The sequence below is a fragment of the Neurospora crassa genome, linkage group II (genome assembly GCF_000182925.2).
Source record: "Neurospora crassa OR74A linkage group II, whole genome shotgun sequence".
Lineage (NCBI taxonomy): Eukaryota > Fungi > Ascomycota > Sordariomycetes > Sordariales > Sordariaceae > Neurospora > Neurospora crassa.
The window spans coordinates 3771162-3784682 of record NC_026502.1 but is presented as its reverse complement, the minus strand read 5'-3'; the positions used below and the strand labels follow the sequence as shown (position 1 = coordinate 3784682).

The window sequence follows — 13521 nt, the reverse complement described above, 5'->3', positions numbered from 1 at the left end:
TGGAAATTGGAAGTTGGAGTTTAAGCGGAATTCCCAACCCCAATGATTGCCGTCTAAATTTTCTCGACCCCAGATCCTGTACGGAAAACTTAAAAAAAAAACTTGGCATTTTCGGAGAATACTTGATAAGTCAAAAAACCCACGGCAGTGGGACGCAATAAAGAGGAGGGGTGGGGTAGGGACATGGAATGGCTGGTCACTCACTCCATCAGGGAAGCTCTGCCAAGGAAGTCAAGTTCGTCGAGGTTCTGTCGGGCCCGAGTTCGACCCGGGCTGGAGGCGAGACGATTTTCATTAAGTAGTAAGTCAGTGAGATCTTTCAAAATGGTCAAGGCACGTCATCCCACATGGCGATCGATCTAGCTGCGTTTGAGGTCTCTTCCATAGGTAAGGTTGGCTCCGTGTCTCGGGATACTTTCCGGCGATGATATTTGGGTGGTGCCTAACCGACCTCAAGAAATCTTCGAGGGGGGTTTGGGCACGTAACTCAACTCATTCACATCGACATTGTCGGAGAGCAACAATGTACAACGCCCATTGCCCTTGATAGTCATTCTACTGACTGGTTAGACTACAAGATCACGAAGCCTACCGCTGCGGCAATCCCTCACTTACCAAACCCCAAAGTCTTTACTTTGTCAACTACCTCCACGACTTTCCTCAATTTCCTTCAGTTATGACAACGTGTCGATCTCTCGAATTCCCTTCTGCGCCAAACTCTTTCCACTCTTGGCTGGTTTTTTAATTTTCTAGCCCTCCGAGTCCCTCCTCGCGCTCGCCGGCGATTATTCGAGCGTAGAGTGCCCTATGTTCCCATGCCAAGGTCGACTCCTGGAACGCAATCCCATACACATACCTCGCTAGTTCCCAGCTATGCGGGTCCCCGCGCCAGAAAGCCCACTCTTCTCCCTCTCCTGTATGATCTGGAGTACCAGGCTGCTGCTGCTGCCCCGTGATGTCCTTCTCCCTGGTACCTCTGAGGCAACCCCATAGCTCCAGATGATACAGGGGTTTGCCGTCATATCCTGCAATCCGCCTCTGATTCTCCTGGTAAAAGTAATCCACCAGATTTACCCACGACGTTGTCCTGAGATTGGCGTCCCCCAACGACACCTTCCAAAGCGTGTCGGCATGATTGTCCATGATCTGTTCGAGATCCTCCCTCTCACAATTGTTGAAATGTGACAGCGACAAGGATTGCAGGTGTGGCCACCGGGATTCCGAATCGATGATGTCCCCCAGCGACCACCTATACCCGTCACCTTCTGGAATCATGTCCTCCTCGCGGTACCAAATCCTATCCCTTTCAAACGTCAGGTGTCGCAAGTTCGTCAGCGACTTCAAGAAGGCGCGAACATTCCCTGACGACATAACATGGGAAAGTCTCGTCTGGCTCATGGGAGGGATACACTCTTTCGCCGCAGCATGAATCGGATTCCCATGACGAATCTGGATCTCCAGCGTCGTCAAGTTCGCCAGCGCTTTTTCCACAGTCGGCGAGAAGAACAAGCCCGGATCATCCAACACGCACCACGACAAGTTCTTGATCCTTAGCGTCTTCAACCTTGTCGCCTTCCCCTTTCCCACTATAGACTGGATCTCCAAGTACCGCACCAACGACCGCAACACCCGCTCCTCCGTCTCGGGCGTGGAAATGCTCGGAAACGCCGTCCGCCACGGCGCGTACCGGAACGGGTTCCGATCGCTATGCAGCGCCACGGAATGCAGCGGCGCAGCGAGACTCAGCTCCCTGCACGCCGCAATCGTGATGTGTTCCAGCGCGGAGAACTGTTCCCAGCACATGACGATGCCGTCGTAGTCGCGGTTGGGCGAGTGGTCCACGGCCAAAAACTGGGCTTGGTCTAGTAGGAGGTCCTCGTACCGCTGCCGATCGAGGGCGATTTGGTCTGCTGAGCGCCGGTGGTGGCTTATCAGCGGGCGGTGGCGGTGCTGGTACCACTCTCCAGAGAGGAGGTCGATGCGGCCTGAACCTTGGGGGTGGTGGACGTAGTGCGGGAGCCAGTTCCTCGGGTGGTCGGTTGAGGACCAGGTGAAGTCCTCAGGCGCGATTTCCTCGTCGAGAGTGGGAGAAGACTCGTGACGGCGCCAGCGCGGGGAGGCGAGGGTGTCGGTTATGTAGTAGATGGAACGCAAACAGGGCGCAATGGCGGGGGAGTTGGCGAGCAGCTGGAGGTGGTGGGCGTCGCTGAGGAGGGGGGAGACGACGAGGACGGGGAAGGAGGCGCGGGTGCTGCTGGGGAGGAAGCGGTGGGAGAGGAGACGGCAGAGGCGGGCGGTGGGGACGGGGAGGAGGGAGAAGATGTGGTCGAGGATCTCGTTGGGGAGGGAGGCAAGGGAGAGGCGGTCGATTGGAGCTGCGGCTGGGGTTGGGGTTTGCAGGTCCATTTCATTTCTTGGTTAGGTGGTTCGGTGATATCGCTTTTTGGATGGGTTGCAGGTAGGTAAGGAAGGGAAGTTTGGGAAACCGATCAGGGGCGGCGGCTTTAAGTACGAAGGTTCGCCGATTCTTGAGTCTACTCGTGGGATTGTGAATGGAAGGATGATTCACCAACCAAGGTTGAAATGTGCTTCACGCGCTTCACGAACGTTTAACTACTGACGATATGATGATGGAGTGATTCCTACAAACGGTCATCAGGACGTGGTTCGCCACGCCGGTCAAAGTCATTCAAGGCACTACTGCGATCTGGAGGTCTTCCGGATGAAGACTCTGTTCGAAGTATGTCCCATTGACAACGCGGACTACCGTAGAGAATCACCCTGCCACGAATTACATCAAACCAACTGTGAAGCTGTGATTACATGTAACTTGATTGCAAGAATCGTGGCTAGGGTTTGGCTTGTTTTCGGTGCTGTATTTCGGTAAATAACCTAGTAAGATCTCTATGTCTCGGGATGTTGACGGAACGGATGTGCTGATGACATTTCCCATGTTCCTCCTTGGAGGTGAATGAGTCGGTGTGCCTTTGCCGTTCCTCCGCATGACAGAAACATTTCCATTGTATCTTTGCACGCGGAAATACAATAGAAATGGCTTGACTAGACTTGACTTGATCGCGTGCAGCTTGATGTTGTGTGAAGCCTCGGTGAACCTGAACGACTCGACGTGGTGAGCGCCATGCGACGACGACCCCAGAACTCAGGAGTCAGGAAGGATCGGTGTGACATCCGCTAAGTCATGGATGCCTGCGCATCAGTCTCTTTTGTAGAGTCTGTGATAATTCAATTCACCAACTGCCGAAAATCCTTTAAGGGAATGGTGTTAAACAAGTGCATCGTCGTCGACGTTCTCTTCCAAAAGGGGGAAATGGAATCGAGTTTTGGTGGACCCATGCAGCGCCAAGATCTGAAGGCATGGGTATATATTGATAGACTGTGTATGTATCTTCAACAATAAGCGCCAATGGTCTAACGGCTAGGATTCATCCCTTCCAAGGATGAGGTGGGGGTTCGATTCCCTCTTGGCGCAACTCTTTTTTCTGTTTTTTACTTTTTCTTTGTTGTATATCGCGGTTGTACGTTGCTCATATTGTACTGTTCCTTTTTTTTTTTTTTTTTTTTGTTGTTGTTTCTTTTGGTATGTCCTTTGGTGGTTACAATCAGTGGGCAGTCCTGAAGAGGTCACTAACGCCGATACGGCACCGGGGTTTTTGGTGGTAACGGTTTTTCCTTCTGGAAATGTTCTACTCTCTTTCTAACCGGTCTATGTATCTTACACGATCAGGGGCATCATCATCTGTCATCGTTCCCCTTTCTGCCTGTCCCGACGATTCGTGATAGGCATCCAACCAACATCACTAACTCAAATATGAACCAATCGCATTCGCTGAACTTTCAGGTGCTCATTTGTTTGTCAGACAATACTCGATGCGGCAGAGCGGCGCTTATCCAACGTGGCTTATGCGAATGTTTATCTTGATGCCTTACAAAAGAAAACCTTCACTTCCAATCCTTGAGCCTGGTGTCTTTTCCTTGTTCATCTTTTTTTTCATGTAACTTGAATCTATCTCCGAAGAATGTCGGGCATATCAAACTACTTAGTTCTACGACTGGGCCGAGGAAGCACGCCCGCTATCGCCGCTTCTTACATATGTTGGACGGATATCATGGAATATAAGCGCTGTCAGACTGTATGCAGCTTGAGTACCGATGTGAAACCTACAATATTGCTGCAATTGAAAGGCGTGGAAAGCTGCATCGCGCCTCCAGGTAGCCAGCCATTCCAATGTCCCTCAATGGCCCCCAATGCCGCTCAACACCACGCTCTACCAATGCAAAAAGGCGGCAGGCAAACCCTCAAGGCATCTTTATCCATTGTCTGTCTACCTAACACTACCCCTGCAATCTCTCAAGCTATGATGCCGAATATCGATAGTCTGTTTGAGGCTTCGAGCTAAGAATATCACTATCGGGAATCTAGGCCATCCGTCCAAAAAACCTTCCAAGAATAACTGGACCAGGGGTAGCATCCTCTTTATTTTCCCCCATGCTAGTGACGCTAAGTCCGAGCTGAAAACAGAATATCGGAATGTTGTCTTAGCGCTTCACTCAAGTCATTCATTCACATGTCAGACAGAGAGAACTGAGGACCGTTACAGATCAATCCATTCCGTCCACACATCCAACCACCGTCATCATTTCGACAGCACGGGCTTCAGCCGTACACTGACTAGCCCTCTCCTGGCCGTTGGAAGCCTAGATCAACAGGTCCCAACACCATGTCAGCTACGCACAAAATCGATAGTGTATCGTCAGGGCGGTTGGTTGTCATATCCCAAAGTGTCGGTCTTTTCCAAGAAACCCCACTACCTTACTTGGATATCTTGGAAAATGCCGGCGATAGAACTCCATCCCATCTAGGATTGGTTGAACCTGCGCCATGGCTTTTGGTATGGTGATATTTCTGCCTTGCTATAAGATACAAAGAGGACTCGCTGCTTCCTGCCATAGGACCCTCCTTGAACTTTTCCCTGCCGAATTTGAAACGGGAACGAAGGGAACAAGGACGTCACACGAACGAACACCACGCAGCATTCCTCCCAACCACGATGGCAGTCCTCAACTGGGCCAGCTCCCGTGCTGCTACTCTCAGTCCATGTCCCAGAACAGCGGCTTTGGTAGTCATTACGACATGGCTGCTGTACGCCATCGGCCTCGCAGTGTACCGATTATACTTTCACCCCCTGGCTAGGTTTCCGGGGAGGAAAATGGCTGCGGTCACCACTTGGTATGAGTTCTATTACGATTTCTGGTACGGCGGGAAGTACATCTTTGAGATAGAAAAGATGCATAAGGAGTTTGGTAAGGAAGAGAGCGTTTTTTTAAAACCGCGATATACAACAAAAAGTCAGGGCTAACTGGGTGTGGATGGACTTATCTAGGACCGATAGTGCGCATCAACCCTCACGAACTGTCGATCCATGACCCGGAGTACTACAACGAGCTTTATGTGGGAAGCAGCAAGCGACGGACCAACTTCTGGCCGTTGTTCCAGGGGTGTACCGATGACACTGATGGTGAGCTTCTTGGTGCAGCTCAGATATTTGAGAGAGAGAGAGGAAGGGTCCATCCAATGCTGACTTTGTTCCCAGTCAACCACTTCATGACAATCGACCATGATTTACATCGCCAGCGACGAAAGCCCTTTGATCCCTTCTTTTCCCGCATGGCCATCAACATTCGATACTGGCCCATGCTTGCAGAAAAAGCTTCATTTCTAGAGTCCCGTATCCGTGAATGCAAGGGCCAAGGGAAAGCTGTGCGGCTAGATCGCGCTTTCTCGGCCTTCTCAGCGGACTGCATCGAGAGGATATGTACTGACGACCTTGAACCTGGCGATGGGTTTCTTGATCAGCCAGATTTTGGACCCGAGTGGTACGATGGAATGCTGGGTTTGATCAGAAACGCGCCCATATTGACCAAGTTTCCAAAGGCGTTGAGGTGAGTTGGCTGCACGCTTGGCCGCTTGGCCGTCATGTGCTAACCATCATTCTACAGCTCATTGCGATATGTCCCACCGCGCTTGCTGCTATGGCTTTTTCCTCAAGGACGCATAGCCAACAAATACGATGCGCGAACAAGAACCCAAATCCACAAAGCTGTCACTAAACAGCACCTGTCCAAGGACACCACAACCAACTCGGAGCATACCACGCTCTTCCGCGCGCTGGCGCAGAGTGATAACCTCTCACCTGCCGACAAGGCAGAAGAACGGCTAGTCAGAGAAGCCAAGCTCATCTTTCTCGGCGGAACCATCAGCACCGGACGAACCCTCAGCTTCGTATCCTACTACATCCTCTCCCGCCCAGACATCAAAGCCCGTCTCGAAGACGAGCTGCGAGATGTCATGGCTACGTGGCCAGAAGTCGTTCCCACTTGGACTGAGCTGGAGAAGTTGCCGTATTTGCAGGCAGTCATCAAGGAAGCTTTGCGGTAGGTTTTCTGTCCCGCGTACTGAACTCGTGTGTGTGTGTGTGTGTGTGTGTGTGTGTGTGTGTGTGTGTGTGTGTGTGTGCCACCTGGTAGCAAACAGAGAACTGACAGACAGAAACAGACTCAGCTACGGCTTCATGAGACGTCTGCCGCGCGTCTCGCCCGATGTGGCCATCCAGTACAAGGAGTACACGATCCCGCCTGGGACTCCGGTGGGCATGAGCGCCTATTTGATGCATAGCAACCCGGAGGTATATCAAGATCCCGACCAGTTCGTCCCGGAGCGGTGGCTGGGTGGGGACACGAGGGTGATGCAGAGAAGCTATGTGCCTTTTACTAAAGGGTCGAGGAGTTGTCTTGGTCAAAAGTAAGTGGTGCCCGTTTGGTGAGAGTTTTGGTGGTGGCATTGAGAGAGGGTGTCCTTTGCTGACTTGCTTGTTGTGTACACCATGTAGTCTCTCCATGGCGGAGATCAGTCTGGTGTTAGCGGTGCTTTTTCGACCAGATGGGCCGCGAATGGAGCTGTTCGAGACGGACGAGAGCGATGTGAAGCATGTTCACGATTTTGTTGTGCCGCTGCCGAAGTTGGATAGTCTCGGTGTTCGGGTCATGGTTCGCTGAAGATGATAGATGGAGGAGGAAGAACTTGCCGGCGCTGGTGATGTTTGGTGATTGGCCAAAGGGTGTTGTTCAGTTCACACTGTTTCTCTAATACCTGCCTCTAGTTGTCTGTCGTCTGTTCGGTGGAGAGACTGCCGACGAGCTTGCGAGCTAGATACTGTGAGCGACTGTGCCAGCCGCACCATCGTGCCGGTTTTCCTACCCAAGCACCATTTTCCATGTTGTGTGTGTGTGTGGCAGGACAATGTTCGATTGGCTGGACGAAACGAGATGTCGATTTGGACTCTTTGCCAAAGGTGCGCTTTCTCCGCACGGCCTGGGACGGCTTGAACGGCAGTTGTCTGACTGGGTAACATCTTCCTGGATGGGGGACCAGTTGGGGTAAAGTGAAAACAGGTTGAGAAGATGCCGAGGAACTTCAATGGGACCACTTGGATCCAATCACTGGAGATGTTGGGCTCCCTCATACTGAACTCTATCTTAGACAGCTGGTGAAGATGTCAGCTGTGGGTGAAAGGCCAAAGTTCACAATGGATCCTCCCGACACGCCTTCAGTTGAAACTTGGAACTCCCCCAGACTGGACCCCTCGAAAGCCGAACCCCACAGCACATGCCTTAGCGGAGTCAGCACTAACAACGAAATCCGGGGTCCCCGCAAAGATCGCCCAGGGGCAGTCGTCCCATCTGTCGACAGGGAGCAATCGCGATCAGGTCGAGATGAAGTCGTCTTTTTTGTGAATTTTTATCGACGTCGAGTCGAGTCGAGTGTACACAGCCTACAACGCTCTCCCATTTGGGCTAGTCGAAACAAGGTTTCTGCACCGGGCCCGTACATACCAAGGTAATGAGATAAGGGGTTATGTTCAAATATTCATTAGCACGAAGAGAGAAGATATATGACATTGGCAAGTTGAGGCCATACACCAGCGAAACCCAGCCCGGGTAAAGGACAATGGTCGATGCTTCAAGTCCACAAATGGAACCTCGGATGTCTGTTCCCCAAGTGTTCCTGTTCCTCCTCCGTCAGACCCTCCAGCCTGTGATCTCTCTTGCCTGCTGCCCTGGCGCGGTTCTCCCATGCACAGTAGAGGATGCCAAAGATGGACAGACATACGACGCCAATCTGTCCGCCGAGGTTGATGGTGTGGCCGGTGTGGTACTTGGGGGCATCGCTTGGGACGTAGGTCCAGCTATAAAAGGCATGTCTGAGTTAGTTCCATGACCTAGGAAAAGGGGAAAACGTAGAGAGAAAACTCACGTAGCAACGATACCGCCAATAGTCCCTAATGTCACAACATAACCGCTGGTAACCGCGCGAACAGCTGGTCCAGCCGAATCTAGCTTGTCATTAGCTTCCCATCCATCACCACTGTATCAATCATGCCAAGCGAGGGACGACTTACTGTTGATCGCCCAACTCAGGAACCCGGGCCCACCAGGGAACGCGCCAACCGTCACAAAGAAGACAGCCATATACCTCACATTCGGCTGACTGACCCACCTCAGAATCGCGAACCCGATCAACGCCAGCACCGAAAATGCCGCCAGCCAAATGCCTCTCTGCCGACTCTTATCGCTCCCATACGCCACCGCTATGGCGACCAAGCAAGCGCACACATACGGCGGCACGCTATACAACTGGGCCTTGGTATTCTGCCATCCCAGATCCTTCAAGATGGTCGGCAAGAACACCGACAGTCCCTGCACCGTGATATTGATCAAAAAGAACCCGATCCCGCACGTGTAATTATGCACGTTCATCACCGCCAACTTGACATGGCGCCACTCAACTTTTTGGGCAGGATCCGTGCGGTGTTCCCTGACTAGCCGTTCCGCCGCGATGCTCTTCTCCCTTTCATTCAGAAACCACGCCGTCCTTGGGTCGGTAGGCATCCAAACCGGCGCCGCCAGCCCGATAAGTATGGTGATGAGCCCCTCGAAGAAGAAAATGTTCTTCCACGTGTGGATCGTGTGGCCCGCCACTCCCCACTCCGGGATCCTCGAGAGGCCCGTGGCCAACAAGCCACCGAACGCCCCGGCGATGGAGGCCGCGGAGACGTAGATCCCGATGCGGAACAGTAACTCCTCCCGCTTGTAGAAAGTGCTGAGGAAAAACGCCATACCCGGCATCGCGCCGCCTTCAAAGACACCGAGTACCGCTCGGGCGCCCATCAACCCGCCGAAATTCGTGACAAAGGCCGTGCACAGGGATACCAGTCCGAAGCCGCAGACTAACAGGGGCAGGTAGAACCGGGGGCCGAGCGCTTTGAGGAGGACATTGCTTGGTACTTCGAATAGGAGATAGATAATGTAGAAGATGGAGAGGGCCCAGTTGAACTGCGTCCCTTCGAGATGCAGGTCGGTGGCGAGACCTTGGATGCGTGCGTTGCCGATGTTGACTCGGTCGAGGAAGCAGAGCATGTACAGAAGCGTGACAATGGGGACACAGTGCCAGTCAATCTTGCGCCGGATGGCCGTCTCTTCGGCGTCGGTCCAGGAGAGCTCGGGGAGGGAGGTGCTGGAAGAGGAGGCGGCGTCTTTGGGTGTTTGCTCGTGATGGAGAGCTGGTATGTGTTAGTGAGGTTGAATAATGACATTGACAGGGTACAAATATGAGTAGGGGTTGGTGAAGATAATGGATAGGGTAGTATAAAGAGCTGACATACCGACTTCCTTCTCTAGGTCCCCCATTTTGATGTCGTTATGTGATGAGGTCGACCTGAACTGTGATAGTTGAACCCTGACGGCTCAAAGGTGATGTCGATTGATCTTCGAGGGTATATAAGACAATGACAAAGACGGGGCAGGGCAGACACAGGTGGGTGGATAGCTGACGGCGGGTTTACCCCTTATGAACAATCGGAGAAAACCCAAACAAGACAACGGACATTTGCTCCGGTTCGCGGTATCTCCCGTTGCCAACCCGCTAGCCGAAAAGCTTGTTGCAACTGTAGATAGCGGTAGGAATGGAATATTCAGATTGTCTGCAGTTGATAAAAGGCATAAAGAGTTAGGATTTGCAAGAACCCTTTTTCGCAGCGTGCTTTTAGCTTATATATCATCGACACACGCTTTCCTGCTCTTGGGTCCCCTTTTGTCACCCCTTGTTGTCAACTTGTCTGTCCGTTCACGTCTTAGCGGCTTCATGCCAGATGCGTACATTTTCTGGATATTATCTGGCAGCCGTGACATTGGGTATACAGCTTGCGGCATGCAAGCTCAGCTCTGCATTGTGACATTCTCTCTGCCGCCCGTCTCTTCGCCGTCACTTACGGTTACGTTGTCTCCTTCCCCCTCCTCCGCTTGAGAATAACCGGTACATGATGAGCCCTCCCTAAGTTGGGCGGTGGCGTTAACCAACATGACACCCTCCATTTCCTGTTCATCCAACCGCATGGATGAAGCATTTTGGAGAAGGCTCGGCAAATGCATTTTGGTGATGGTTCCCCGCGGCGAAAAGGTCAAAGCCAAGGTGCGCCAAGCTGTCCGAGACCAGATTGGCGGGTTGGTGGTGGATGTGTCGACGGAACGGATGGCTGGACCACGAGGCCATCTCGAGGAGGAGTTGGAGAGTGCGGGGGTTTGGGGTGTCTGGTAGCAGTCGCTAGGAAAGATCAACGCCTTTGTCCGTAATAGGTTTAACGTGCTTTTCTCCCTTCTGGAAGCAAATAGGCGTGAATGTCTAGCGAGGTCTCGGCGGTCATGTATGACGCCCTGGATACTCTTCTTTGTTTCGGCAGTGAGGTGATTCGTTGGTTGCTTGATGGCTTCAATGCTCTGTCTTCTTGAATCCTCCTTTTGTCGTTGCCCTTTTATCTGCTTCTTCAGACTATGTTTGACAGACCACTACCTATTTAGGGGCCTGCTTGAGACACTTTTGTGCCAGGGCGGAAACCGTGGGAGTCCACCTGCTGTGAGACATAACAACGATGCCCCGTCCCTGAAATCGCCATTTATTGAACCGTGGATGCTGCTGCTCGTTCTCGGTTGGTTTGGGAAGAGGTTGCAATCAGCCGGTAGCTATTCTGCCATATTTGACGATCAAGCCGGGGCGGCTGCTGCGTGTGGCAGGCAGGCCAGATCGCCCGTGACAGTGAATGTGTGGACTGGCAGATTATCGCTTTGAAGGCCTGGAATGCATCATGATACCGTCAGCACACGATGCTTTCTTCCCTCTGGCTTGCTGTTCTGTGCTGACTGCCTGTCCCAGGTGTCCAGCGCTGCTCTGGTGCCGGTGTTGTTCACCCATCTCAAGACCAGCAGACCTGTTGTTGATGAAATGATCGTAGCTGCGTCGGACGTCAAAATACATGGACGCCAGGATGAAATCCTTGGACATTCAAAACTCGACCCTCAGTTTGTGAGTAATGACTGGAGTGACATTGTCTTGTTGGTGACAGAGCCATCATCATGACCCTAACCCTGACATATCCTGGGGGAAAGCAACTGATGTGAGTGGCTAGTGAGATCTGTGGCTGGTGATTCCCTGTGGCTGATGGGACCGCCTGTGAGCAGTCATGTGACTCTTGGAACAGCGTCAAGATAATTCAACCATTACGGCGTTTACAGAAAAGTGGTATCAAATCGGTCGTATCATCGAAGCGTCTCGGTATTTGCGTGATCATGATTGTTGACTCTGGTGTTTTTGACTGTCCAACAATGGCGTTGATTTGTTGATGGGGAGTTGGTTGCCTGGAGCCTTCCGCAAGCACACTGCAATGTTGGACGCGGGACGGGACGTATCGCTGGAGGCCAAGTGGCTTTGACCCACTGAAGCTTGAACGTTCATTCTCTAACTTGAATTGCAGAGATCAGCACACAATCACGTTAGTGATCGCACACGCCTTTCGTGGGCGCGCCGACAAGTGGATCTCCGCAGCAAGCCAATCACAGCTCGAGGTCAAGCCGAGCAGCGCACGGGCACCCGCACACAAAAGGGCTGGGCTTCCCCTTGGGCAAAATGAGAAGTCTCCTCCCTCAATCCAGTTTGCTTCCGTCATCAATCCCACCCACCCACCTTTTTCCATCTTTTCCATCGACCTTTCATCCCGGCCCTCCTCGGCTCCTCCTCCTCCTCCTCCCCTTTCCCATGGCGGCCCCGGTGACCCACACTTCATCTCCCTCTTCTTCCTCTCCTTCTTCTTCTTTCTATTCTCTTTTTGGTACTCCTCCTCCCTCACACCAGCCCGACGGCGGAGCCAACAATCGCGGCGACGATGAACCGAGTTCAACACAACCATTCTCCTTCCCAGGGTCAGTGCCTGATAGTACCGGTGCCGTGAGTCCACGCTTACGTGGATGCATAGCCGGTCCGTTTTTCCTCGTCGACACACTGAAGTGAGCGTCCCGCGATTCGAGAGTCATATCAAGTCCATCAACTCCTACCCATCACGTACGCCTGGTGGAAGGACGGGGGTGCTTGACGGGCTATCGCATCGTGGGAATCTCGCAGTAAGCCGTGTCGGCTAGCCAGAGCGGCGGGACTATCATCACCGACGCCAGGTCATTCTCTCTCTTTCATAACCCAACTATCCCTCTCCTCTCGCCTCGCCTTATCCTTTCACCACACTTCCCTTCCCTCTCCCCCGCCGTCCCCCCTTCCACTCCTGGTGCTGTGTGTTCTTGGGCACACGGCCGTCCCGTTTCTGCCTGGCAATAGCTGGAAGGATGCGTCCCACGCGTCGAGAACCGTAAAAACTTGCCAACTCCTACCCACAGGCTAGCCACCTGCTGGAAGGACTGGGGTTCTCGATAGGTCGTGGATAGAGAGTTAGCGGACCATAGCGCTCCCTGTCTACCTCCGAGTGTTGGGAAGCCTCAGACAGTTCAATGTCACGCAAGAGCGGCAGGATGATCACCACCAAGGCCCCAGTCTCGAGGTCATGTGTCTGGCAGGATGCATGGCCGGAGCGTTTCTCTGTGGCGATGTACTGGAGTTCCGTGCCGCACGGGTCGAGAAGCACTGGTTCCAATCATCAGGACAATGCCTGGTGAAAGGACTGGGTCTTTCTTGATAGGCCGCGGGCAGAGACGAGACTGGCCGTCGCGTTCTCTGCTGTCTTGCCTCCGTTCGTGCGGAACCGTTCGACGGCTACATTGTCACTCGAGAGCAATCTGTTTCATGTTGGATGATGCATTGGGGGTCCGTGGAACACGAGTCGAGAAGCCTTGGGGTTCAATCATCAGGTCAACTCCTGCTGAATGGACTGGGGCTCTCTTGATAGGCCGCGGGTTGAGAATGCTGCTGGCGTAGCATCCTCTGCTGTCTTGCCTCCGTTCGTGGGAACCGATCAACAACTGCATCATCACGCATGAACGGCGGGACTTTCCCATCTCTTCAAAACCAGTCCTGGCGCTGTATGTCCGGCAGGGCACATGGCCGTCCGTTTCAGCCGTGCGATACTTCTGAAAGTGCGTGGAACCCAGGTCGAGAAGCCATAAAAACTT

At 52.8% G+C, this 13521-nt stretch overlaps 3 protein-coding genes and 1 non-coding gene across 4 annotated transcripts; 2 read left to right on the top strand and 2 right to left on the bottom strand.

Annotated features, from left to right (window-relative positions):
* Positions 1-741: 741 nt before the first annotated feature.
* NCU08717 (hypothetical protein) lies at positions 742-2406 on the bottom strand (the record flags this gene model as incomplete). Its single annotated transcript, XM_958485.1, has 1 exon — positions 742-2406. The coding sequence occupies one exon, from the start codon at positions 2404-2406 to the stop codon at positions 742-744; it is 1665 nt and encodes a 554-aa protein (XP_963578.1).
* Positions 2407-3418: 1012 nt separating this feature from the next.
* NCU15281 lies at positions 3419-3490 on the top strand. The gene has a single exon. It is a non-coding gene; the product is annotated as a tRNA-Gly (tRNA).
* Positions 3491-5069: 1579 nt separating this feature from the next.
* NCU08716 (CND11p) lies at positions 5070-7074 on the top strand (the record flags this gene model as incomplete). Its single annotated transcript, XM_958484.3, has 6 exons — positions 5070-5322; positions 5403-5537; positions 5613-5961; positions 6019-6453; positions 6569-6820; positions 6909-7074. The coding sequence occupies 6 exons, from the start codon at positions 5070-5072 to the stop codon at positions 7072-7074; spliced, it is 1590 nt and encodes a 529-aa protein (XP_963577.3).
* Positions 7075-7924: 850 nt separating this feature from the next.
* On the bottom strand, positions 7925-11639 carry NCU08715 (hypothetical protein). The gene is made up of 4 exons (XM_958483.3): positions 9741-11639; positions 8478-9638; positions 8333-8411; positions 7925-8264 (listed from the first exon to the last, which is right to left on the bottom strand). Exons 1-4 carry the CDS (start codon positions 9763-9765, stop codon positions 8039-8041), a joined length of 1491 nt encoding a protein of 496 aa, XP_963576.3. The 5' UTR covers positions 9766-11639; the 3' UTR covers positions 7925-8038.
* Positions 11640-13521: the final 1882 nt, after the last annotated feature.